Raw genomic sequence first — 26,973 nt, forward strand, 5'->3', positions numbered from 1 at the left:
TTACACACTACGCGCTTCACCACTCGGCGGTCCCGTTCTGTGAGCTTGTACCACTTTGCGGCTGAGACGTTGTTACTTGTAGACATTTCCACTTCACAATAACAGCACTTACAGTTGACCGGGGCAACTCTAGCAGGGCAGAAATTTGACGAAATGACTTGTTGGAAAGGTGACATCCTATGACGGTGCCACGTTGAACGTCACTGAGCTCATCAGTAAGGCCATTCCACTGACTGAAATAGCCGAATCCACTCATTTGAAGGGCTGTCCACATACCCTATATATACAAAAGTATGTTTTCTGTTTACCAGGGCACCCTGCACAGCCAGTGCCAGGTTATGGTGGTTAAACAAATACCCTACCCCTAATTTTAATCTTCAATCTTCGCTGGGATATTCACTTCAGGATTTCCGGAAAACCAGGAAACTTTGAGAAAGTTGCTTGAATTTTTCAACCCTTACTGCTATTAATCCATACAAACGCATACTGCACATACATGGCAAAACAATGAATCAAAAGGAAGTATGTTTTGAAGCGTCTGAAATAGATCTGAGAGATATAGTAAAGTCCTGGGGGAAAAAATCGATAATTGTGTATGATAGTCTATGTGGAATAAACCCTATCAGCTCCAATTCATTTTACCGTAGAGTAATTTTTTGGGGAGTTAGGACTTCGGCGTCCTTGGGTCCTGTACAGTTTGTGAGCGTCATTGTACACAACAGACGACGTGCGTGTTCGTGAGAGAATTCGGTCATTATAGTTTGTAGCTCAAACCGTTGTAGCGTAACACTGCTCTAGGTTAGCTCCCATCCACCGCACAGGCAAATGGATGCATTGTAATGAGACGTGTCGCATGCAAGATCCTGGAAGTCTATAATTCAAACTCACAGATCTTGACAGTAATTTAACAGCGTCGACATTCATCTTAATTAAAGCTGGAATCCATAGTGGTGAAACTGCCAAGTCCGTTTGCGATATTACAACAACAAACACTCGACAAGGACATCATTGTATGTAGTAACAAAACTATAACAAATAGCCTGGGCGGCCAGTGGCGTTGATTCGCCTATTGCGGAACTCAGCGTTAAAGGCCCAGTGCAGTCAAAAACGTGAATATCTTATGTTTTATTTCCAGAGTGGACAAAACATTAAGAACGCCTCCCTAATATTAATATGGCTGCAGCCCGACGCCGTACACCTATGACAACATCCAGCTCAAGTGCACGGCGCGAAATTCAAAATCTATTTTTTTTTTTAAATATTTAACTTTCACACATTAACAAGTCCAATACAGCATTTGAAAGATAAACATCTTGTCAATCCAGCCAACATGTCCGATTTTTTAAATGTTTTACAGAGAAAACACCACATATATTTATGTTAGCTCACCACCAAATAAAAAAGGAGGACAGACATTTTTCACAGCACAAGTAGGATGCAAGTAGCATGCACAAGCCAACCTAACTAACCTAAATAACCTAGAAAAAACTACCTCAGATGACAGTCCTACAACATGTTACACAATAAATCTATGTTTTGTTCAAAAAATGTGCATATTTTAGCTATAAATCAGTTTTACATTACTGCTACCATCATAGCTACAGTCAGAAATCGCACGGGAGTAGCCAGAGAAAATACAGACACCAACGTCAACTACTAATTACACATCATAAAACATTTCAGAGAAATATATGGTGGATAGCTAATGAAAGAGAAAGATCTTGTGAATAGAGGCAATATTTCCGATTTTTGAAGTGTTTTACAGCGAAAACACAATATATCGTCATATTAGCTTACTACAATAGCTAACATCACAACAGCATTGACTCAAGGCAAACGGTAGCATAGCACAGTTCGACAGATATATGAAAAAGCATCCCAAATTGGGTCCTTATCTTTGTTGATCTTCCATCAGAATGTTCTCCAAGGGGTCCTTTGTTCAGAAATGTCTTTATTTCGATCCAGAACGAACAATTTCCCTCTTGAATTAGCAAGCACACTGGCAGTGCGACGCTAACCTCTCCATCTTGAAAAAATTATTGCGTCGCATCACGTCTAAAGTCCAGAATACATTTCAATAATATAATTAAACTATATTGAAATAACATACTTTAGGATGATATTGTGACATGTATCAAATAAAATCGAAGCCAGAGATCATATTCACCTTTACAGAGTGTTTTCCAGGAGCCGAGTCCAGGTCCTACTTCGCGCCCAGAAAGAAAAATAAACTGCGCAACACTCACTCCAAGAGGTTGTGTTCAAATCCAGGAGGAGATAATCAAGTGATTTCTTCTCTCACTTCCGCATGACACCCAGAGGAAGGCGTATGACGTGTTTCTACAGTCCTAAGTGACATGCCCTTTTATAGACAAGGGCTTGAAGAGCAAAAATTGATTAAGAGGCCGTTTTTCAATACGCCCCCTGCAGCCATAACAAGTTGTATTTCTGTACATTCAGTGTATACAAACACTGAAACCACTATAAATAGCATCAGGATCAGGGTGATCAGGTTTAGATTAGTACAGGTAGATGCAATGATTAAAATGAAATGAAATCTAATTTTTTTTAACGTGTGATTTTTCAACAAAATAATTGTCATAATACTGTACACTTACTAACATAACAAAAAGGAGAGTCAAAATGTGTAGAGGGAAAATATTCCAATCAAAAAAATGCCAACAACAGTAGAGAGATGCTATATTAGTGCATTGGCCCAACGCTATTAAGCCAATACACTTTCCTTTTGTCATTCCCTAGCTGGTTCTTCCCCCACCAAAATAACATCAACTAAAAGCCAAGTCTAACCGCTTTGAGAGTGTAGTGCAAAAAAACCCACTCTGCAATGGTTGAATTCAGACCAATTCTAAACAATTCTGTGAGGAGTTTTACAACTACTCCTGCCTCAACTGCTTTACAGGACAAGCTCAGGCAATGGGAGGAAGAAGAGGAGGAGGTGGAGTAGGAGGAGGTGGATCAGGAGGAGGAGGAGGAGGTGGAGTAGGAGGAGCAGGGGGGGGAGCAGGCGGAGCGGGACGAGGAAGAGGCAAGTGACTACTGTATCTTTCCCCTACATCATAGCTCCACTTGTTGAACATCAGTTTAGGTGTGCTCAACGTGTGATGTCTTTTGTCATAGGCTTGCTGCTTTCTGCTGCGGAGGATTCATATTCTGCCTATATAATGGGTAATTGTTCCACGTTATAAAATAATTGTAGAATATTTTTTGTCTGTTTGTACTGTCTGTGTGTAGAGCCATGCCTGTTTAAATGCCCTCACTGACCAACTGATTGACTGTACGGTATGTGTGCGTGTGTGTGTGTGCGTGCATTTGTGTATGTGTGCGCACGAGTGCGTGTCTGGCTGGCCGGCCGTCTGGCAATGGCTGTGTGTGTGTGTGTATGTCTGTGTTTAGGATCCTTTGTGTAATGTTCTGACTGTGTGTAGGATTGTCTTTGTAAATGTTCTCTCATGTTACATTTTCAACTGAAATAGAGAAACATCAACCATCTCACTCAACTAAAACTACAACAACTAAAACTACAACTAGAGCTACACCTACAACTGGTACTGCAATATTTATATACCTTTTTTAAAATTAAGATGTTGCTGTTTTTTCATAAACGAATTATCCTTATCTCTCTACCCTCTGCATCCTATCTCCCAGTCTCTCTCTCTCTCTCTCTCTCTCTCTCTCTCTCTCTCTCTCTCTCTCTCTCTCTCTCTCTCTCTCTCTCTCTCTCTCTCTCTCTCTCTCTCTCTCTCTCTCTCTCTCTCTCTCTCTCTCTCTCTCTCTCTCTCTTTCACTCAATTACATTTTCAATTTAATGGTCTTTTTTGGCATGGGAAATATATGTTTACATTGCGAAGCAAGTGAAATAGATAATAAACCAAAGTGAAATATATACAGTATATATATATTTTATAGTAAACATTACACTCGCAGAAGTTCCAAAGGAATAAAGACATTTCAAATGTCCTCTCTCTCTCTCTCCCTCTCTCCCTCCCCCTCTCTCTTTCTCTCTCTCTCTCTCTCTCTCTCTCTCTCTCTCTCTCTCTCTCTCTCTCTCTCTCTCACTCACTCACTCACTCACTCACTCACTCACTCACTCACTCACTCACTCACTCACTCACTCACTCACTCACTCAGTGAGTCCTCCCCTGAGGTTCCTGTTGCCAGCTGAGGGTCAGGCCCTGCCACTGTGCTATGACATCCCTGTGGCTCTCTCGCTCAGACTCCTAAAGGACCCCAACAATGGTGACCTGACCTTAGAAATCAAATGTTTTTCAATGCCTTACATCATTCATTAGTAAATTCATTCATTCCTTGACCTGTCCACATTATCCCCTCACTCCTCAAACATCTTTGAATGAATGAATTGTGTCCATCTTTTCCCAGAGTTGTCTATGAACGGTCAGCTTGGACAATCAGCCAGCGCAGGCTACCAGAAGATTGTGATCCACTACAAAAACAATCAACATATTGAGTTAGACACCATTGTCATCACCTTCAACAATGGACAGGATGCAACATATTTCTCCTGGAGCCTGAACATCAATCACAAAACAGACAGGTTCTGAATCACAGACAAGCTACAGTATTGTTTTGTTTCTGTGATTAGATTTCTGCTTTAGCTTATTGTGCAGTGCAAGGTGTTTTAATTATAGCCTGGTTAAACCAAGTGAAGTGAGACAATAGTGAGTGCAGTGTTCAGTCTGGTTTAGGCCTCAGGTATTTAATGTTGGGAACACAAGTATTGTATGGAGACGTGAAGATCTCTACAGTGTACACTAAGTATATCAAATATTAGGAACACCTTACTAATGTTGAATTGCACAGTACCCCACCGCACTCCCACTCCAGAACAGCCACAATTCGTTGGGGAATGGACTCTACTAGGTGTCGAAAGCGTTCCACAAGGATGCTGGCCCATGTTGACCCCAATGCTACACACAGGAAACTGTTGAGCATGAAAAACCCATCAGCGTTGCAGTTCTTCACACACTCAAACTGGTGCGCCTGGCACATACTCCCATACCCCGTTCAAAGGCACTTCATTCTTTGGTCTTGCCCATTCACCCTCTGAATGGCACACATACACAATCCATATCTTAATTTTCTCAAGGTTTAAAAATCCTTCTTTAACCTGTTTCCTCCCCTTCATCTACACTGATTAACAAGTAACATCAATAAGGGATCATAGCTTTCACTTGAGTTCACCTGGTCAATCTATGTACTGAAAAGAGCAGGTGTTCTTAATGTTTTGTGCACCCAGTGTATATTACTTAAGTTGCCTTTCTACATTTAAACATTTGGTCAAAATAGATATTTACTTTTTTTTTTTCAATTAAATTGATATCCTGCAGTGTGTCTCTGATCCTACGGGACAAGGAGGTGGACATCACCATAGGGTCAACACAGATCATCATCATGCTCTATGAGAGGAATGGAATTAAGTTCCTGTGGCCCACGCTGAGGCAGCGCCCAACGGGAGGCAATATTATGGGGATCGTGGGTGAGTGAAACATTATCAGTTAGGACTACATTCCACTTCATATTCCTTTGTTTCTATGTGAGTGATTACATTTTGTTAACAGACGCTTTTGAAAAAAACAACTACTCTAACTAGGAAATGTGTCCAAAAGAATTCCCACCATGGATGCTCACTAAATTAATGAAAATACAGTAGTTAATGACACAGTATAGTATATGCTGTTTAGCACTCACTTTTATCCAAAGCAACTTACAGTGACGCATTCATACATTTTACGTATGGGTGGTCCCGGGAATCAAACCCTCGATTCTGGCATTGCAAGCACAATCTCTACCAACTGAGCTACAGAGGAACACTCCGGATTTATTGTAGCTGGGGATAGATTTTAACAAGGCTAATCTGAAAACATCAGCATATCAAATGCACGACACGGGCTGGCAAAGTTCTGGACCATTGTTACTCTAACTTCCGCGACGCATACAAAGCCCTCCGTCGTGTCTTTGGCATCATTAAAGTGAAGACTGTTATTTTATCAAATCAATTCTCTGTAATTATTATTACGTGATTAAACTAATCATGTAAATGTAATTAACTAGGAAGTCGGGGCACCAAGGAAAATCTTCAGATTACAAAGTTATAATTTTCCTCATATAACTTTTCAGATATTTTAATATCTGATCAATTAGTCTTCAAATTAATGAATTGTTCTTTACCTCACGTTAGTCTCATTCCAAATGTTGTAAATTGTTGGTTATCTGCACGAACCCAGCCATCACTAGGAATCATCCATACATCAATTGTCTTAATCATTTATTTACTAACAAAATAAATAATCACAGAAATGCATAAACAACAAACAAAGTAGTGTCACGGCCGTCAAAAGGTGGAGACCAAGGCACAGCGTGGTATGTGTACATTCTCTTTATTTTAAGAATGAACACTGAACAAAACTAACAAAACAACAAAACGAACCGTGAAGCTGTACAAAGAGTGCTAACAGGCAACTACACATGGACAAGAACCCACGAAACCAAAAGGGAAAATGGCAACCTAAATAGGATCCCCATTCAGAGACAACGATAAACAGCTGCCTCTGATTGGGAACCAATTCAGGCCACCATAGACCTACAATTACCTAGACTTACAAAAAACCCTAGATCTACAAAAACCTTAGACAAGACAAGCATACCCACCCTCGTCACACCCTGACCTAACCAAAATAATAAAGAAAACATAGATAACTAATGTCAGGGCGTGACAAGTAGATATGGTTACAAGGAAATGATAGGAGATGTGCCCTATTGGGCTAAACCGATATGACGGTTTGGTAGACAAAGGGACTGAGAAGGGCGCGAAAGACAAAAGACACTACACAGTTGATAATTATAATAATTGAAATGCTAATCCTTTGCACATGAACGCTCACTCATTCGGAAATAATTGCAATCAATATATATATTTACGCTCAGTGTGTCGTCATGATCTCTGTTGGAATCGTCCGTCTCTCTGTTGTAAAGTTCATCTGAACTTCTCTTTGCATCCCTGGAGTCTTTCGTGGTTAGAATGGATACTTCAGAGTCCCATTCAGAAATGTTCTTATAGATAGATGTTTCGGCGGTTGTCGGTCTTCGCATTCCAGGTTGACATAAATTCTAGCTGCAGACTAGTAATTAGAATCGAAGATTTGCTCTTATTCTGTCGGTATCGATAGTCTCAGAGTTTAACCATTTATGGGTGGAGGAATACATGGTCTCTACTGAAAACTTAGCCCTCTCGGTAATCGAGGTACGCTTGGTCTGGAGTGGGCTTCTCCAGGTGGGGTTTATATTCGGAACAGCAGAAAAGGGCTGTCCCATGACGCCAGATCAATGTCTGTGCTCATGGGGCGGGCCAATGACTTAGTTAAAATTTTAAAAGGAATTGGATTCTGTTTCATTAATCACATTACATAATTTCAGAAATAGTTTCATCTTTACTCATTCATTTTATACAATAATTAGATGCAAATCTCGGAGACTCTTGTATAAACAGAGTTATGGTAATGTGGCTGTATTGTCTCTCATGAGGTCACAAATAGTAGACAAAATGGACCGGTCGTAACTGGATTCTCCACCAACCGTTTACACATTCTGCAAAACATGGATATTGTTCAGTTCTCAAGTTCTGTGAGGTAGAAGAAGTTCCTTTGTTCTTCTGTGAACCCTCTCTCTATAACGCATGGCCGTCTCCTCATGGAATTTACGACCTGAGATAACAGAGCCTTGGTAGGTGGGAGAGAGAGGTGGTAAGAGAGAGCGGAGGGTACTCACTATACCCAAAGAGGGCCACGTCATGACACCTCCCTCGCCCTCCTTTCGGCAAATCTGACCACGTCTCCATTTTGTTGCTCCCAGCCTATAGACAGAAACTAAAACAGGAAACGCCCGTGCTCAGGTCTGTTCAACACTGGTCCGACCAATCTGATTCCACACTTCAAGATTGCTTCGACAACGTGGACTGGGATATGTTTCGGGTAGCATCGAACAACAACAATGATGTATACGCTGATTCAATGAGCGAGTTTAATAGCAAGTGCATCGGTGAAGTTGTACCCACGGCGACCATTAAAACCTTCCCCAACCAGAAACCGTGGATTGATGGAAGCATTGGCACAAAACTGAAAGCACGAACAACTGCTTTTAATCAGGGCAAGGCGATCGCCAGGCAATCAAACAAGCTAGGCGTCAGTATAGAGACAAAGTAGAGTTGCAATTCAACGGCTCAGACACGAGAGGTATGTGTCCTCTTCTGGCTGTGCCGGGTGGAGATTATAACAGAACATGGTGTTCAAATGTTCATAAATGACCAGCATGGTCAAATAATAATAATCACAGTAGTTGTCGAGGGTGCAGCAAGTCAGCACCTGAGGAGTAAATGTCAGTTGGCAATCAATCCCTATCCCAGTCTGCTGTTCCCACATGCTTCAAGAGGGCCAAAATTGTTCCTGTTCCCAAGAAAGCTAAGGTAACTGAGCTAAACGACTATCGCCCTGCAGCACTCACTTCCGTCATCATGAAGTGCTTTGAGAGACTAGGGAAGGACCATATCACCTCCACCCTACCTGACACCCTAGACCCACTCCAATTTGCTTACCGCCCCTATAGGTCCACAGACGACGCAATTGCAATCACACTGCACACTGCCCTAACCCATCTGGACAAGAGGAATACCTATGTAAGAATGCTGTTCATCGACGACAGCTCAGCATTTAACACCATAGTACCCTCCAAACTTGTCATTAAGCTCGAGACCCTGGGTCTCGACCCCACCCTGTTCAACTGGGTCCTGGACTTCCTGATGGGACGCCCACAGGTGGTGAGGGTAGGAAGCAACATCTCCACCTTGCTGATCCTCAACACTGGGGCCCCACAAGGGTGCGTTCTCAGCCCTCTCCTGTACTCCGTTTTCACCCATGACTGCGTGGCCATGCACGCCTCCAACGCAATCATCAATTTTGCAGACAACACTACAGTGGTAGGCTTGATTACCAACAACAACAAGACGGCCTACAGGGAGGAGGTGAAGGCCCTCGGAGTGTGGTGTCAGGAAAATAACCTCACACTCAACGTCAACAAAACAAAGGAGATGATCGTGGACTTCAGGAAACAACAGAGGGAGCACCCCAGTATCCACATCGACGGGACAGTAGTGGAGAAGGTGGAAAGTTTTAAGTTCCTCTGCGTACACATCACAGACAAACTGAAATGGTCCACCCACACAGACAGCGTGGTGAAGAAGGCGCAACAGCGCCTCTTCAAACTCAGGAGGCTGAAGAAATTTGTCTTGTCACCAAAAACACTCACAAACTTTTACAGATGCACAATTGAGAGCATCCTATCGGGCTGTATCACCGCCTAGTACGGCAACTGCTCAACCCAAAACCATAAGGCTCTTCAGAGGGTGGTGAGGTCTGCACAACGCATCACCGGGGGGCAAACTACCTGCCTTCCAGGACACCTACACCACCCGATGTCACAGGAAGGCCAAAAAGATCATCAAGGACAACAACCACCTGAGCCACTGCCTGTTCACCCCGCTATCATCTAGAAGGCGAGGTCAGTACAGGTGCATCAAAGCTGGGACCGAGAGACTGAAAAACAGGTTCTACTTCAAGGCCATCAGACTGTGAAACAGCCATCACTAACATTGAGTGGCTGCTGCCAACATACTGACTCAAATCTCTAGCCACTTAATAATACAAAATTGGATGTAATAAATGTATCACTAGCCACTTTAAACAATGGCACTTTATATAATGTTTACATACACTACATTACTCATCTAATATGTATATACTGTACTCTATACCATCTACTGCATCTTGCCTATGCCGTTCGGCCATCGCTCATCCATATATTTATATGTACATATTCTTATTAATTCCCTTTACACTTGTGTGTAAAAGGTAGTTATTGTGAAATTGTTAGATTATTGTTAGATATTACTGCATGGTCGGAACTAGAAGCACAAGCATTTCGCTACACTCGCATTAACACCTGCGTGTCACATGTGTATGTGACCAATAACATTTTATTTGATTTGATTAGAGCTACAGAGGACCACCTGCTCATACTGTCCATTTGATTCATGGTGACAGTATTTGTACTGTGTTTTACAGCCCATCCACCTGTTGCCTATGAGGAGGTCCAGGGGACAACAATGAAACTGAAGATTCAGGACAAAGAAGTAGAAGTCTCCAGGTAAGATCAACTGTCTATCAGAAACTAACTGCGTGTATAGTGATCTTGACTGTTCATAGGTTGTGTGTGTTACTACTGTGTATCTTCAGCAATAATGTGTCTTTAGTGTATTTATTGAGTTTATATTTTGATGATTATGTGTTATTGTATAGTTCTGTGAGAATAGTTAGGGAAACTGGAGTGTTCTGTTTATGCTAAGAACCTTGGTGTGTGTGTGTGTGTGTGTGTGTGTGTGTGTGTGTGTGTGTGTGTGTGTGTGTGTGTGTGTGTGTGTGTGTGTGTGTGTGTGTGTGTGTGTGTGTGTGTGTGTGTGTGTGTGTGTGTGTTGTAGGGACTCTGCTGTGGATCTCAGCGTTCGCTCTGCCCCCACCGTGGCATGCTGGTTGCTGCCTCTTCAGTCTGCCCTACAGGGGGAGCTAGCTGACTTCACCGTCACACAACTCTAACTGACCATGTAGTTGCTCCCATCACCAACTAATCAACACTATACAGTAATTCTGTTCTAGAATTAAGAAGAGAAACAATAAAGCCTGAGGTTTCTTTATAGAGTCCAACGAGTTCACATAATAACACAGCTAAATTCTCCTGTAACATATTCATTGTTGAATAAATGTATCCTTTTTTGAACAGTGACAACTTTTGTGTTGCATTCCACACTCTTCAATAAATAATGTATTTGTGACTAAACTCAAGCTAAGGATCAATATAGAACAAAACAGAATTGGCACCATATACACACTCTCTCTCTCTCTCACACACATACACAAGCACACACTCACATACTGTATGCGCACACACACACACACACACACACACACACACACACACACACACACACACACACACACACACACACACACACACACACACACACACACACACACACACACACCCATGCACACCCACTCACATGCATACACACACACACACACACACACGCACAAATACACAAACCACACAAACACACACACACAAGCCTATTGTGTGTCTGCATTTGCATTCATTTTTCACTCTCTAACTTCCGTTTACACTGTGAGGTCAATGGCTGTTTGCACTGGGTGGGTCTGGGAGGTGATGGGTCACCATGTTCATAGCATGGACATTAAACATTCTCTATTTACAGCTAACCATAATTTTGTCAGCTGTGTATTGTATGATCTTAGTCAAGTCATGTGTGTATCATCGCCACCAGGGAAAAGCTATTAAGCAATCCAGGAATGCATTTCTGTAATGGTTCTCTTGAAGTAAGGTGACTAATACATTTTACAGGACACCCTGCTGAAGGAAACAAACTGAACAGGAAAACTGTGCCTTGAACCACTACGTACAGTATCACTGATATTTTCACTAAATCTACAATCTAATTGTAGACTCTTCTGTGGGTCTTGACATGACTAAGCGTACAGTATGTTAACAGACAGACACATGCTTGACAGGCTTTACATTGGATTTATACCTAACTGATAACACACACACACAGCCAAGGATATAGACTTTGATCCGTCTGGGTACATTAGTTAAAGTTTTACCACAATAAACAAGCAGGGTTCCTGCTGGATATTACTGCTGCGTTGCCTTGTCTATTACCATGGGTTTTATGTCACTGCTTTTTGGGTTGTAATGTGTGTGTTTTTCATGTTTTTTTTTTTTTAACTAGGCAAATCAGTTAAGAACAAATTCTTATTTCACAATGACGGCCTACTCCAGCCAAACCCGGATGACGCTGGGCCAATTGTGCGCCACCCTATGGGACTTCCAATCATGGCCCGTTGTGATACAGCCTGGAATCGAACACGGGTCTGTAGTGACGCCTCTAGCACTGAGATGCAATGCCTTCGACCGCTGCGCCAAACTCGGGAGTATGGGTGTTGTTTGTGTGTGTGAGAGAGAGAGAGTGTGTGAGAGTGTGTGTGTCTGTCGGGGGGGGGGCTGGACAAGGACACGGACACGGGGGGGGGCTGGACAAGGACACAGAGGGGAGGGATCATGCCATGGTTGAGAGACAATCACCACATGACTCAACCTACCAAATACCAGTTACCTGGCATTGACAGAGCACACTAACAATGAAACTGTTGGATTTCACAGGATACATAATCACGGTATTCCCTTACTGTGTAGATTTGTAGCTTTTTCAATCAAGGAATGTAATATACTCTGGCAGATGGATGTGAAGATAAAATATCTATGCTGTAAGTATTACACATGTATGCTCATGTAACCGCTGATTAGAATAACATACTACATATGATAGACACTGAGTGTACCAAACATTAAGAAAACCTGCTCTTTTCATGACATAGACTGACCAGGTGAATCCAGGTGAAAGCTATGATCCCTTATCGATGTCACTTGTTAAATCCACTACAATAAGTGTAGATGAAGGGGAGACGACATGTTAAAGAAATATTTTAAGCCTTGAGACAATTGAGACATGGGTTATGTATGTGTGCCATTCAGAGGGTGAATGTGCAAGACAAAAGATTGAGGTGCCTTTGAATGTGGTATGGTAGTAGGTGCCAGGTGCACCGGTTTGTGTCAAGAACTCTAACACTGTTGGGTTTTTCACGCTCATACGTTTCCTGTGTGTATCAAGGATGGTCCACCACCCAAAGGACATCCAGCCAACTTGACACAACTGTAGGCTATTCTCTCATTCTATCATGGCTAGGCTGTCATTCATTTTTACTGTACCAGTTGAAATTGAGCAAGGCATGTCACAAATGTCTATCTAATCTTAGTTTACAGGCAGCACTTTGTTCTCTCTGTTTCCCTCAGGTAATCCCCTCAATTCTTCAACACAGGCTGGTGTCTGACATCAGGAAGTTGGCATCAGTCTAGACTTCTAACAAAGCTCAATGCCAGGAAATAGGACTTGCTCAACTTGATTTTAGGACTTGCTCAACTTGTTTTCCATGTGTCGGCAGAAACACAGAGGCGTGCTGATGGGGTTGTGTGTGGACATATCTGACAACAGTTGATAATCACAGATGAAGAAAACAAGTGCTTGAGGATCCAAGTGGTACAAACCTCTGAATGTGTAAAATTTGAGGAAAATTATGAAAGCAATGTTTTTGTGGTGGTCGCTTGCAATCCTTCTCTTGATCCAGATTTTCGCTTCAGCTTTGGAGTTGGAAATGCTTGACTATAAGAGTGAACACTTCACCTGCTCAAAGGTAATAAACTAATGATCATGATAACGAGAGGTCAACAATCAAGGTGTGTGTGAGAGAAAGAGAGAGAGAGGGAGAGAGTTAAGAAGTCTGACACAGAAATGAGTGAGAGGAAAGACAGAGATGGGAACGGAACAGAGAAAGTGTGCCTCTGAATTCTTTCCAAATAATAAACATTTATGAAAATTAACAAATGTACGGAAAGATCCGTGCAAAGGCCAAATTACAGAGGAATAACTTTTTGAGGCTATTAAATCCTTTCAGTCTGGAAAATCCCCAGGGCTTGATGGGATACCAATAGAGGTATATCAATATACTACATTATTTTATTTTTTAATCTTTATTTAACTAGGCAATTCAGTTAAGAACAAATTCTTATTTACAATGATGGGTTAACAGGGGGTTAACTGCATTGTTCAGGGCAGAATGACAGATTTTTACCTTGTCAGCTCAGGGATTCGATCCAGCAACCTTTCGGTTACTGACCTAATTCTCTAACCACTAACCCTAATCCTTTTGTTTAGTTGTTAGATTGTTCCATTGTTAGCTTGTTTTAACTACTCCTATATAAATGGTGGTCTATCATGTACTCAGCAGGAAGGTCTGATTTCACTATTACTAAAACAAGATCCAGATGGCAAATATAAAGATCCAGTCTATCTAAAAAACTGGAGGTCTCTTACACTTCAATGTTGTGATGCAAAAATACTAGCAAAATGCATAGCACTCAGAATTAAAAAGGTTTTACCAGGTATTGTTCATCCTGATCATACAGGTTTTTTACATGAATGATACATTGGAGATAATATACGACAACTACTAGAAATAATAGAACATCATGAAACATCTAAGAGGCCAGGCCTGGTACTTATAGCGTATTTTGAAAAGGCCTTTGATAACGAAAGACTGGAATTTACTTATAAATGCCTGAATTTTAAACATTTCGGTGATTCTCTTATAAAATGTGTAAAAGTAATGTATAGCAACCCTAGGTGTAAAATAGTAAATAGTGGCTACTTCTCAGAGAGTTTTCAATTGTCAATAGGAGTTAAACAAGGGTGTCTGCTGTCACAATATCTATTTGTTTTGGCCATCGAAATGCTAGCTATTAAAATCAGATCCAATCACAACATTAGAGGATTAGAAATCCAAGGCTTAACAACAAAGTTTTCCATGTATGCCGATGACTCAAGTTTTATATTAAGTCCGCAAGCTAGATCCCTGCAATGTCTCATTGAAGATAACTTTTCTGGACTCTCTGGACTAAAACCTAATTATGATGTGTACAATATTACATATTGGATCTTTAAAAAATACAACTTTTACATTACCCTGCAGTTTACCTATAAAATGGGCTGATGGTGAAGTAGACATACTTGGTATTCATATCACAAAATATATAAATGAGCTCTCCACAATGAATTTCGAGAGGTAAATATCTGTCTATTTATGGAAAAATTGCCCTGATTAACTCCTTAGTCATATTTCAGTTTATTCACTTACTTATGGCGCTGCCTACTCCTGATGATACATTTTTTCAAATCATATGAGCAAAAAATATTTAATTTTATCTGGAACGCTAAACCAGACAAAATAAAGTGTGCCTATCTATATAATGAATATGAATTGGGTGGGTTGAAATTATTAAATAGAAAAGCACTAAACCTCTCTCTAAAAGCTTCACTTATTCAAAAGTGTTAGTTGAACCCTAAATGGTTTTCTAGCAGATTATTAAGAAAAGCTCATCCATTGTTTAAAAATTGCCATTTTGCCTTTGTGCGGATTGCCATGTCTCATTTTCGATTAATTGAAAATTATACTTTTTTCAAAGTATCTCACTTTTTCAAAAAAGCATTGCAGAGCTGGCTACAATTTCAATTTCATCCCCCTGAAAAGACAGAACAAATATTACAACAAATATTATGGCTGAACTGAAATATGCTGGTTGATAAAATTGGAAATTGTAATGGTAGAGTTATGTCTTTCATGGAGTTCAGAATTGTATGGGAAGGTCTGCTCAATCCAAGAGTACAACCAACTGAATACAGTATTACCCCAAAAATGGAGGAGGCACGTGGCAGCGGGAGGAGGTAGGGAACTGGTCTGTCTGCCCAATATAAAGGATCAAAACTGGCGGAGGAATAAAAATAGCATAAATAGGAAAGTATACCAGTTTCATTTGAGGACCAGGATGTTGACAACTGTGCCATACAGATTGCAAAATAGTTGGGAAGAGATTTTTGATGTACCGATTCCATGGTACAGGGTGTATGAGTTGATATATAAAACAAATATTATTTTTTTTGAAATTCTTTCGATTTTTTTTGTCAATTATACATGTATAAGAACTGTATGAACATACTTTCATAATATTTTATTGTCATATTTTTTTTACTTGTCCATAAAGCATATGTTTTGTCCATTTGCAATATGATTTCATAGGATTTCAAAGTCCAAGTCAAAAGTCAGTGAACCATTGCCAAATGCCATAAGAAATGTCCAAATGCAACATGAAAGTATTGAATGTGCCAAATCAGGATGTTATGTCCATTTGCCGTGTACCATCATAGGAAGTCGGTTTCCAAACCTAAAAGTCAGTGGACCATGTCCAAATGGCATTTATACTGCCCAAATTATATATATCACTATGTTAAGCCATGAATCAACCTAGATGGTCTATTTGTCATGTATGATGAGGGAGAAGTGGGACTCCGTTGTTTTTTAACAATAAAAAAAAAAAAACGTCCAAAATGACCCCTATTGGATGGGCACGGGTGGGGGGTGCTCCCTACCCAACTGTAGACTCCTTGCACCCCCCTAAAGGCATTAACTTCTTATGGCTGCAGGGGCAGTATTGAGTAGCTTGGATGAAAGGTGCACAGAGGTGACCAGAGTAAACAGTCTGCTCCTCAGTCATAGTTGCGTGGCAGACCAGTCATGGCAGACCTGACTAATTCCCCTCTCATGCCAGTAGAGGCATCAGACAAGGTTCTACAGACTGTTGACATCTAGTGGAAGCCGCAGGAAGTGCAAACTCATCCATATCTCGCTGTGATTTCAATAGGATCTTGGTTGAAATTTCCACTTCCTGTTTGTATTTTTTCTCAGATTTTTGCCTGCCATATGAGTTCTGTTATACTCACAGACATAATTCAAACAGTTTTAGAAACTTCAGAGTGTTTTCTATCCAATAGTAATAATAATATGCATATATTAGCATCTGGGACAGAGTAGGAGACAGCTCAATTTGGGCACGCTATTCATCCAAAGTGAAAATGCTGCCCCCTATGCCTAAAAAGTTAAATGTATGTTGTGGTCCATGCGACTGATAATGATGGAGCAAGTTACATATGTTTTACACATTTGTAATAATTTTTCTCATGTTCGTTCAACAATGACCTGCTAATTGCAAAGGAAAATGCTTTAAGGCTTGTAAATTAAATCCATTAATCTATCCTTCTGGATGATATCAATTTTGTCAGGTTATTGTGTATGCTAGCAAGTTAACTTCATTAATGACAGTGGCAAACTATGTAAACACAACCATAAGCACTGCATATCCACAGAGAGGAAGAGGTGACTATCTCTGATGTACAAAAACATTTTTAAGGCAATACGCATGTGCAAACTATGAAATTTGCTCAAATGAATGAATGTAGCTAGCACCATAGGTAATTTACAGTGCTTGCTCTTTCCATCAACAGTGAAAAGAGTCAGGAATATGATTTGAATGCGTTTCAATGAAGGGGAAGGTAGGCACTGCATCTGGCAATCAGTGATGCATACCCTGGCACCTCTCCTGAGTGTTTCTTATGCAGTTTTCGCAAATGTTGGTATTTTCAGCGTACAAACCACCAGAATCATTGAGAGAAAACATTAGATATTTGTTTGTGGTTGTGAAAATGTATTTTTTATTATATTTTTTATTTGGATTTTCACAACAGTTATTTTGATTCGATTATCACAGGATAGGCACTGGCTAACTTGCCTACCCTGACTGCACGTCACTGGGTTGAACACAGTAGGGTACTTATCGGTAGGTATGTAGTTACTGTGTATGTATGGATGAATAGAGTATAATACTGCATACAACAACGGTAGTTGTGTAGTGACTGTTTACCTTTTTTCTCATCAGGGTCTCTCTAACTGCACAGTGAAGGCAGGTGCTGTGGTTCTGATCCCAAAGTGTCCTGTCGATGACATGGGTCTGGAGGTGCAGCCAGTGCTGTGCTGCAGACAGGGCACAGCATGCGGACCCTGCCTACACATTCACCTTGACATCCAGCTCAGAAACCACCAGACAGGTTGTGTGAACCATCTAAACCCCATTTTTTATGCTGCTGTTAAAATTGAAAAAGACAACAGTTTGGTAGAGTGCACCCGTATTAGCTTGTAACGCATGGTTTATTTAAAATACTCTCATCTTGTGTCAGTAAGTCATGCTATCCTCACTCCTGCAGCCTACTGGGTTCTCTGTGTTTCAGCATCATATGTGAATGTATGTTACAACGTACCAGAGCTAGAAATGGACATTTGCAAGATTCTGGAGTTCACAGTGATCCTTGCTGCTCTGGATGGGCAAGCTACATCCAAGGTACATTCCATATGTGTGTGTGTGTGTGTGCGTGTGTGCATGCTAGCATGTGTATGTGTGCATACGTATGTGTGTGTGTGTGTGTGTGCGTGTGTGCGTCTGTGTGTGTCCATGCGTAGGTGCATGTGTGTGTGTGTTTTGTGATTCATTTCTATGTTCATATACACCCAGCAGGCATGGCTGTCACTGCTGCTTAAAGATAATGCAGTGTCCTTCAACAGTCAGGTGACTGTGTATGTTTGTTCCAACCACTCTAAAGTGGTGCTTCCCTCAGTGGATGAAGGTATTGCATTTCCCATAGTGATCTAACATTTTATGTAATTGCTTTGACTGTCAATACATATTTATTAGTAATTGATCCTCTGAAATTTTGAGATCTGATAATTATTTGTCCTATCTTCCCTTAGTGTGCTCATCTGCTGCACAGGGGGTTGTAGAAGAGTGTGACGGTGAGTTACATGCTCTATGTTCTACATTTGTTTGTTTCTATGGTTCCTATGTTGTTATTAACATATAAATATAATTACTAGAATGGGTATCTAGTCAGGAGTGTAACCATAGGAGTAAAGCAAGAAGTAAAATCAGAAAGCACTGTACAGCATTCAATCGGGTTCCATTTCTATTCTACTCATTCTAATTCTATGGTTATTACATCTCCTGAGTACTGTGTGCAGATATATTGGTCTTACTTTAATATTGGTCTAACTTTAATGGATCGTCCTCTATAGATGATTAACCCATAAGTTTAAGCCCTGCCTAAGCCGGGGGAGGGGGGTTCTACTAAGCTATATGGAATTATTTTAAGAAGGTCATACCAAGGATCATTTAGCTATTTGATTTAGAATTGTAAGACCCCTTGAAGTATATATATTTTTTATATATTACAAAATAATTTGATGAAAAAAGATTTTTGGCCTTCCTGCTACTAGCCCTTACAAACGGATTGAATAACAGATTCACTACATGGAACAGATAGACCCCCCAAAATATTCAAAAGGAAGTTTTTTCTGAAGTGTGTGTTCTATATCTGAGAGATATAAGAAAGATCAGGATATATATATATATATATATACAGTGGGGAGAACAAGTATTTGATACACTGCCGATTTTGCAGGTTTTCCTACTTACAAAGCATGTAGAGGTCTGTCATTTTTATCATAGGTACACTTCAACTGTGAGAGACGGAATCTAAAACAAAAATCCAGAAAATCACATTGTATGATTTTTAAGTAATTAATTAGCATTTTATTGCATGACATAAGTATTTGATCACCTACCAACCAGTAAGAATTCCGGCTCTCACAGACCTGTTAGTTTTTCTTTAAGAAGCCCTCCTGTTCTCCACTCATTACCTGTATTAACTGCACCTGTTTGAACTCGTTACCTGTATAAAAGACACCTGTCCACACACTCAATCAAACAGACTCCAACCTCTCCACAATGGCCAAGACCAGAGAGCTGTGTAAGGACATCAGGGATAAATTGTAGACCTGGGATGGGCTGGGATGGGCTACAGGACAATAGCCAAGCAGCTTGGTGAGAAGGCAACAACTGTTGGCGCAATTATTAGAAAATGGAAGAAGTTCAAGATGACGGTCAATCACCCTCGGTCTGGGGCTCCATGCAAGATCTCACCTCGTGGGGCATCAATGATCATGAGGAAGGTGAGGGATCAGCCAAGAACTACACGGCAGGACCTGGTTAATGACCTGAAGAGAGCTGGGACCACAGTCTCAAAGAAAACCATTAGTAACACACTACGCCGTCATGGATTAAAATCCTGCAGCGCACGCAAGGTCCCCCTGCTCAAGCCAGCGCATGTCCAGGCCCGTCTGAAGTTTGCCAATGACCATCTGGATGATCCAGAGGAGGAATTGAAGAAGGTCATGTGGTCTGATGAGACAAAAATAGAGCTTTTTGGTCTAAACTCCACTCGCCGTGTTTGGAGGAAGAAGAAGGATTAGTACAACCTCAAGAACACCATCCTAACCGTGAAGCTTGGAGGTGGAAACATCATTCTTTGGGGATGCTTTTCTGCAAAGGGGACAGGATGACTGCACCGTATTGAGGGGAGGATGGATGGGGCCATGCATCGCGAGATCTTGGCCAACAACCTCCTTCCCTCAGTAAGAGCATTGAAGATAGGTCGTGGCTGGGTCTTCCAGCATGACAACGACCCGAAACACACAGCCAGGGCAACTAAGGAGTGGCTCCGTAAGAAGCATCTCAAGGTCCTGGAGTGGCCTAGCCAGTCTCCAGACCTGAACCCAATAGAAAATCTTTGGAGGGAGCTGAAAGTCCGTATTGCCCAGCGACAGCCCCGAAACCTGAAGGATCTGGAGAAGGTCTGTATGGAGGAGTGGGCCAAAATCCCTGCTGCAGTGTGTGCAAACCTGGTCAAGAACTACAGGAAACGTATGATCTCTGTAATTGCAAACAAAGGTTTCTGTACCAAATATTAAGTTCTGCTTTTCTGATGTATCAAATACTTATGTCATGCAATAAAATGCGAATTAATTACTTAAAAATCATACAATGTGATTTTCTGGATTTTTGTTTTAAATTCCGTCTCTCACAGTTGAAGTGTACCTATGATAAAAATTACAGACCTCTACATGCTTTGTAAGTAGGAAAACCTGAAAAATCGGCAGTGTATCAAATACTTGTTCTCCCCACTGTATATATATATATATATATATATATATATACATACAGTGGGGCAAAAAAGTATTTAGTCAGCCACCAATTGTGCAAGTTCTCCCACTTTAAAAAATGAGAGAGGCCTGTAATTTTCATCATAGGTACACTTCAACTATGACAGACAAAATGAGAAAAAAAACTCCAGAAAATCACATTGTAGGATTTTTAATTAATTAATTAGCTAATTATGGTGGAAAATAAGTATTGACTCATTGCGGTACACACAGCGATACAAAACAGGAGAATGAGTCCTTTTCCCTATTCAAACTGGTTGAATTTGTGATTTTTATATTGTGGTGCATTATGGTGCATTATGTTAAAAAAGTGCAAGGGTGCTAATATTTTTGGTACTGGGGGACCTTCAAATGAGTCTTGTGACAAAACCGACATGTACGTGTTCATGAGAGTCTCACCTTTGCATAGTGGAGTCAAATTAGTGTGTAGCCCACACTGTTCGGACGCTACAGATCGGCTGTACTGACTTCAGACCCCTTCAGTCCCCTTCAGACGATTTTTGGGGATGTAGAGCAAAACGGAGAACACCATCGTGTTCGTGAGAGTCTCATCTTTCCATAGAGGGGTCATAATAGTTTGGACGCTACAGACGATTTTCTGAGAAGACCGATTTTCGGGATGTCTCATGGTCTGACAAACACCTCCTATGATCTGTTACCTTTCACCGCAGATGTGTAAGTGCGACATAGGCGGATGCGGTGAATTGTGATGCATCCAATGCAAAATCGGACATATTTTTATGGGGATTTTTGTATTATGCTAATTTGATTATCGATTGCCTCCCTGTTGAAATGCAACCTCTTGTCTAGGGCTATACCAAGGATTAGAGTTAGAGTAAGGGTTAAGACTAGAGTTAGGGTTAGTGCATAATTAAAGTAGTTGAACAGTTTTTAATAGTTTGTCCGTGGCCATTTGTTCTGTTTTTCCATAATGATTCTGGTTTATTTGAAGAGAGAAAGAGACATTTTTCTGCTCTGTAATTGGCCAGTGTGTCTGTCAGTCCCCAGTTTCAGCACTCTGATTGATCAGGAAAGTCATGAGGTGAGGCTGCAAGTCAACACGGCAGATGACAGCCCCTACCCACTGGAAATGTGCCTACAACATGAAGATAACGGAGTGTGCAGGGTCCGTGTTGTTCATTTAAACTCAGTTAATATGCAACGATTTTCTCAGACTTTCACCCTTCCCAGTGATAGCATGTTGCTTGTTGTCTTACAGACCTGTAAGGAGAGTACAGTTCCACTGCACTCTGTCACCCCCTGCATGTGCTTCCAGGTACTGATTTTATTTCCCCTTACCATTTTTAAAAATTGAACTAGGCAAGTCAGTTAAGAACAAATTCTTATTTACAATGACAGCCTACCCCAGGCAAACCCAGACGACGCTGGGTCAATTGTGCACCACTTTATGGCACTCCCAATCACAGCCTGGATTTGAACTAGGGACTGTAGTGACACCTCTTGCACTGAGATGCAGTGCCTTAGACCACTGCACCACTCAGAATCTCAATCTGGATTAGGCCTACAGTACTTTTGTCAGTAGTGCTGTTACTAGACACATCCAACTCAGTGTAAGAGACAAGGTTATCCTTTTTGTGTTGCTCTCTGTTTCTGTGTGTGTTTTTTAGTAATCGGTGTGTGTGTGTTTCAGGTGGGTATTAATCAGTGTGTGTTAATAGGGGTGTGTGTTTCAGGTGTGCTAATTGGTTGTGTGTGTGTGTGTGTTTCAGGTGTGGTGGAATAAAGGAGACGAGAGGTCTCATCGATCCATTAGCTGTCCCTTTAGAAACCACACCGGTAAGAGAAGAACCATGCAGCATCCTTCTTGTTACGCCTGTGTTACACTATGACAGTAAAGAATGTGGGCCATGAAGTTCATTCCCATTGCATCTATAACTCCACTATAGAGTATGGTATATTAAACCTTTATGTCTCTCCACCAGAGCTGTTGCAGAGGAATGTATGGGAGAATGTGTCAGTATCTGTGGTGCAGGGCCAAATGAACAATGGTGGTGCCATGCTATCCTGGAACCTGACTGCCCCCTGTAGGGTGGAGGCAGAAGTGTGGCCCTGCCAGAAAGAGAAAGGCTTGGACATGGACAGGTGCACAGAGCTGGTTGCCTTTAGGCAGCGTCTGTCAGATGACATGTGGAGGGAAAACAGCAGGGGACACTGGGTACATATATCCAACCATTTGATTGATGCTTTTGATAATTTTTTCTGCTTTTTATTGGTACGTCTTTAGTGACCTTTTCGTTGTTGGGATATAACGTTACTGTCATCATTTGTAGCAATTGTTTGTTTTGTTTTTTACTTGTGGCTTTTTTATGGTCTGGTGAGATATGAATAAGACATATTTTGATTGAATGATTGATACATTTGTTTTATGTTTTAGCTGATGCCCGGTGTGTTTGAGGATGTCGTACTTGGCCTTGATCTCTGTGTGATGGTAAGACACTTCTACAGGTTGACTCTCGTTGTTCCCCAGTATTGAACTGGGATCCTGTCGTATCATGATGAGAGCTCATCTTATGTTAAGTGTGTGTGTGTGTGTGTGTGTGTGTGTGTGTGTGTGTGTGTGTGTGTGTGTGTGTGTGTGTGTGTGTGTGTGTGTGTGTGTGTGTGTGTGTGTGTGTGTGTGTGTGTGTGTGTGGGGGGGGGGGGGGTCTCCGTCCCTCCAGGTTAAGGTAAACGGGAAGAACAGTGAGCTTGGCCCCTTCTGTCCCATTGACTGTGAGTATTTTAGGAGAGGGCTGAGGTATCATTATCAAAGTTGATATGGATCCTACTGAAACTAATACAAGTTAGATTTCCTGGCCACAGATTTTTGGTGTTTAAAAAGATGGCTGTTATGTTCGAATCTGTATCATCAATAAAGTATTTATTTGTATACTCAATAAAATACATGTTCACAGTAGGGAAGCTGGTAAGAAATTCTAGGAGGATTGGAAAATAATCATGTCTTTACTTCTCCCTCTCAGCCAGTTGGTGGCACTGGCGCTGGAGTCTGTTGGTCCTGCTCTCCCTGATGCTGGCTGTCCTAGCAGCAATTTGTCTATATTTCCTGCATGGTAAACTGAAACGTGAGTCACTCTGGTCCTTCTCCCCAACTACACACATGCAAAGGGAGACAAAAAGAGACAAAAAGAGTCCAAAAGTGTTAAACTTGTGTTAGGTTTGTGTTGTGTTACACTGTGGTGAAGTGAGTGCTAGGCTCTTCTCACCACAGATGTGCTCTCTGCCTCCCACCAAATCAGTCTTAATAGAGAGAGAGGAGTAGTTTTAAAGGAGATCAACATGTCGAGCAAGAGTGCCCCCCGAGTGGCGCAGCGGTCTGAGGCACTGCATCGCTGTGCTTAGAGGTGTCACTACAGACCAGGGTTTGATCCCAGGCTGCATCACAACCAGCCTTGATTGGGAGTCCCATAGGACAGCGCACAATTGGCCCAGTGTTGTTAGGGGAGGGTTTGACCAAGGGGGTTTTACTTTGCTCATCACGCTCTAGCGACTCCTTGTAGCTCCTGCAGGCTGACCTTGATCGTCAGTTGAACTGTGTTTCTTCTGACACATTGGTGCAGGCTGACCTCAGTCGTCAGTTGAATGGTGTTTCCTCTGACACATTGGTGCAGGCTGACCTCAGTCGTCAGTTGAATGGTGTTTCCTCTGACACATTGGTGCAGGCTGACCTCAGTCGTCAGTTGAATGGTGTTTCCTCTGACACATTGGTGCTGGCTGACCTCAGTCGTCAGTTGAATGGTGTTTCCTCTGACACATTAGTGTGGTTGGCTTCCGGGTTAAGTGGGCGGGTGTTAGGAAGCGTGGTTAGGTGGGTTATGTTTCAGAGGACGCATTACTCGACCTTCGCCTCACGTGCCCGTTGGGGAGTTGCAGCGATGAGACAAGATTGAAAAAATATAAAACATTTAGAGAAAGAGAATGAAGATCTTTCCTATACTACATGTATTCCTCAATGTCCCAGATCCCCCCTCCTCTCAATAGCTCCATTCATGTGTCTCTGACTGACTTGTGGGTGTTTATTACAGTTAGGAATTTTGGGGGTGGACAATGGCCCAGGGCTTTTTGTAAAGGACAAACAACTCTTACTTGAAATGACACAGGAGACTCTGTGTTACAGAACCATGTCAGTGTGTTTCACATCACATTTCTGTCTCTCCAACAGGGAGGGCATGGGAATGGTACCAGGAGGAGTGTGGTCGACGTAAGCAGGTTTCTCATACTCCAAATATACAATCTGAAAATTAAGAAGATACATATTCATCTAGCAATAATCATTGACAAAACAATGGAAAATGAATGTTTCTAACTCCCCATGCCCTTTGCCTCCCTCCCTCCTTCCTTTCTTCTTTCCGTCCCTCCCTCCTTTCCTCCTCCCTCCCTCCCTCTGTCCTGCCCTCCCCTCCCTCCCTCCCTCCTGCCCTCCCTCCTTCCTTCCGTCCTGCCCTCCCTTCCCTCCATTTCTTCCCTCCCTCCTTATATCCCTCCTTTCTTTCCCTCCCTCCCTCCCTCCCTCCCTCCCTCCCTCCCTCCCTCCCTCCCTCCCTCCCTCCCTCCCTCCCTCCCTCCCTCCCTCCCTCCCTCCCTCCCTCCCTCCCTCCCTCCCTCCCTCTGTAGTAGCCAACAGGGGACACATAGTGCTGCTGAGCCCGCCGAACGTGGATGGCTCTGTGTCAGAGCTGGTGTGTGAGCTCGGTTCCTCTCTGTGTGCCCAGGGCTTCAGTGTCTCTGTGGACCTGTGGAGTCGGGCTGAGCTGTGCTCTCTGGGGGCCCTGCCATGGCTGCACTCCCAGCTGCAGCACCTGGACAGTCAAGGGGTCCGGGCAATACTGGTACTGACACAGGCGGCCTGGGAGAGGACAGAGGACTGGGTCCGACAGTGGGACCAGCAGGGCCAACAGGGAAAGAATATAGTCCAGGGAGTGGAGAAGGAGGAGGGGGGTGAGGAGGTGGAGGGGGCGGATAAGGTGCTTCTCCAGGGCTTGTCCTCCCCGTATGCAGACGTGTTCAGTGCCGCTCTGAGCTGCATCAAGGCAGACCACAAACTGGGCTGTGCTGGAGAGCGCTTCCTACTGGTGCACTTTGAGGCCCATTCTGCCAAGCCCCCCAGCAGTGAGAGGGGTCTCCCAGAGCTGTTCCAAGGGCTGCCCATGTTCCACCTGCCCTCCCAGAGCCAGGGGCTCCTTGCTGAGCTGGCCATGGGGCCCACAGGGCCTGAGGCTGGTATAGGTGGACATAGGGTCTGAAGGAAGCTACACAGAGACTGTCTGGGGGACTTATGACTTTGTGGAGAGACTCAGGGGGGTTCCTGATTAAGGAGCTGCCTCATAAGTGTGTTGTCACTGGATAGCAGGCTGTGCCATTACAGCAGAACAGTCACCCTGAGCTCTAACTCTGATCTAACTGGCAGCTGGAAGGCTGCTGCTCTCTGATCCCATGTAACATCTTCTGTCATTGTGCCCTTAAGCAAGGCACTCTACACCCAACATTTGCTCTCCATCCAGGGGTGCTGTCCTGCTGCTGACCCGCTGCCTCTCATAGTGTGTGTGTGTCTGTGGGTGTTGAGAAAGGCAGAAGACAAATTCCTGTTCTAACCAGTGGACAATAAAGATATATTTTATTATATTCTCCTTATCTGTTTATGCATTAGTGTAGAAATTAAATGTGGAAAGCCTATGTAAATGACCTAAATAATTATTGACCAAAACATAATATCTATCATGGACTGAATAATGCATTCTTTTTTCAACGTCAAAGATGAAAAATAAATATATTTCGATACAAACAAGAATTTCTCATCACAATTTATATTGTCACTAGGACGAAAATAGTACTTTGCAATTTCAAAAATGTTTTAAAAAAGACAACAATATCTGTGGGAAATAGCCGCGAGAGGGGTTGCGCGACAGCCAGGAATGCAGTCCCGGTCTCACACTTGTGCAGTTATAAATAACATTGATTATCTGTGTGGTGGTGCTCTGGCTGGCCAATGTGTACAGTAGTCCCGGACCCTTTCGCCCCTCAAGAGGGATGAGGACTGGCTCGCCTCTCCTGGCTGCAGGGCTGTACTCAGTGCTGTCCCAGGTGGTTCTGGTCCGAGGCTATCCAGACTCAGGTAAGGAATGCTCAGGGCCTCAGAATGACCTGTGTCTGGAGTGCAGAACAGGCTGGATCCTCCATGTCAACACATGTGTGTGTGCGTGTGAGTGTGTCGCAGATGAAAGAAGAGTTGGATCAACATCTA

At 42.4% G+C, this 26,973-nt stretch overlaps 2 protein-coding genes across 4 annotated transcripts in view; both read left to right on the forward strand.

Moving 5' to 3' along the window:
* LOC139536155 (inter-alpha-trypsin inhibitor heavy chain H3-like) overlaps positions 1–10,869 on the forward strand; it is a 45,635-nt gene extending 34,766 nt beyond the window's left edge. The window contains exons 14-21 of the mRNA XM_071336393.1: positions 2,921–3,046; positions 3,139–3,186; positions 3,495–3,566; positions 4,150–4,257; positions 4,399–4,573; positions 5,367–5,515; positions 10,152–10,233; positions 10,565–10,869. Of these exons, the coding sequence (XP_071192494.1) occupies positions 2,921–3,046; positions 3,139–3,186; positions 3,495–3,566; positions 4,150–4,257; positions 4,399–4,573; positions 5,367–5,515; positions 10,152–10,233; positions 10,565–10,679 (875 nt within the window). The 3' untranslated portion in view covers positions 10,680–10,869. The remainder of the gene's footprint in view (positions 1–2,920; positions 3,047–3,138; positions 3,187–3,494; positions 3,567–4,149; positions 4,258–4,398; positions 4,574–5,366; positions 5,516–10,151; positions 10,234–10,564) is intronic.
* A 1,391-nt stretch (positions 10,870–12,260) lies between these two features.
* Positions 12,261–26,514, forward strand: LOC139536150 (interleukin-17 receptor C-like). Of its 3 annotated transcripts, none has more exons than XM_071336383.1 (15): positions 12,261–12,425; positions 13,012–13,409; positions 17,542–17,710; positions 17,891–18,000; positions 18,172–18,283; positions 18,408–18,449; positions 21,716–21,840; positions 21,934–21,990; positions 22,445–22,511; positions 22,658–22,890; positions 23,110–23,163; positions 23,396–23,447; positions 23,696–23,797; positions 24,895–24,933; positions 25,347–26,514. In XM_071336383.1, exons 2-15 carry the CDS (start codon positions 13,293–13,295, stop codon positions 25,973–25,975), a joined length of 1,908 nt encoding a protein of 635 aa, XP_071192484.1. In that variant the 5' UTR covers positions 12,261–12,425; positions 13,012–13,292; the 3' UTR covers positions 25,976–26,514. The 3 variants fall into 3 exon arrangements, with proteins under 3 accessions (XP_071192484.1, XP_071192485.1, XP_071192486.1); XM_071336384.1 differs by having other exon boundaries at positions 18,175–18,283; XM_071336385.1 differs by lacking the exon at positions 12,261–12,425 and adding an exon at positions 17,374–17,442 and having other exon boundaries at positions 13,272–13,409.
* The last annotated feature ends 459 nt before the right edge of the window (positions 26,515–26,973 follow it).

Source organism: Salvelinus alpinus, chromosome 12 (genome assembly GCF_045679555.1).
Source record: "Salvelinus alpinus chromosome 12, SLU_Salpinus.1, whole genome shotgun sequence".
Taxonomy (NCBI): Eukaryota; Metazoa; Chordata; class Actinopteri; order Salmoniformes; family Salmonidae; genus Salvelinus; species Salvelinus alpinus.

Excerpts from the sequence above, each read along its gene's own strand:
- LOC139536150 (XM_071336383.1), top strand. The coding sequence starts at position 13,293 with ATGAAAGCAATGTTTTTGTGGTGGTCGCTTGCAATCCTTCTCTTGATC. Across the intron at positions 22,891-23,109 it reads AAAACAGCAGGGGACACTGG|CTGATGCCCGGTGTGTTTGA; the intron begins GTACATATATCC and ends TTTATGTTTTAG. Across the intron at positions 23,448-23,695 it reads CCCCTTCTGTCCCATTGACT|CCAGTTGGTGGCACTGGCGC; the intron begins GTGAGTATTTTA and ends TCTCCCTCTCAG.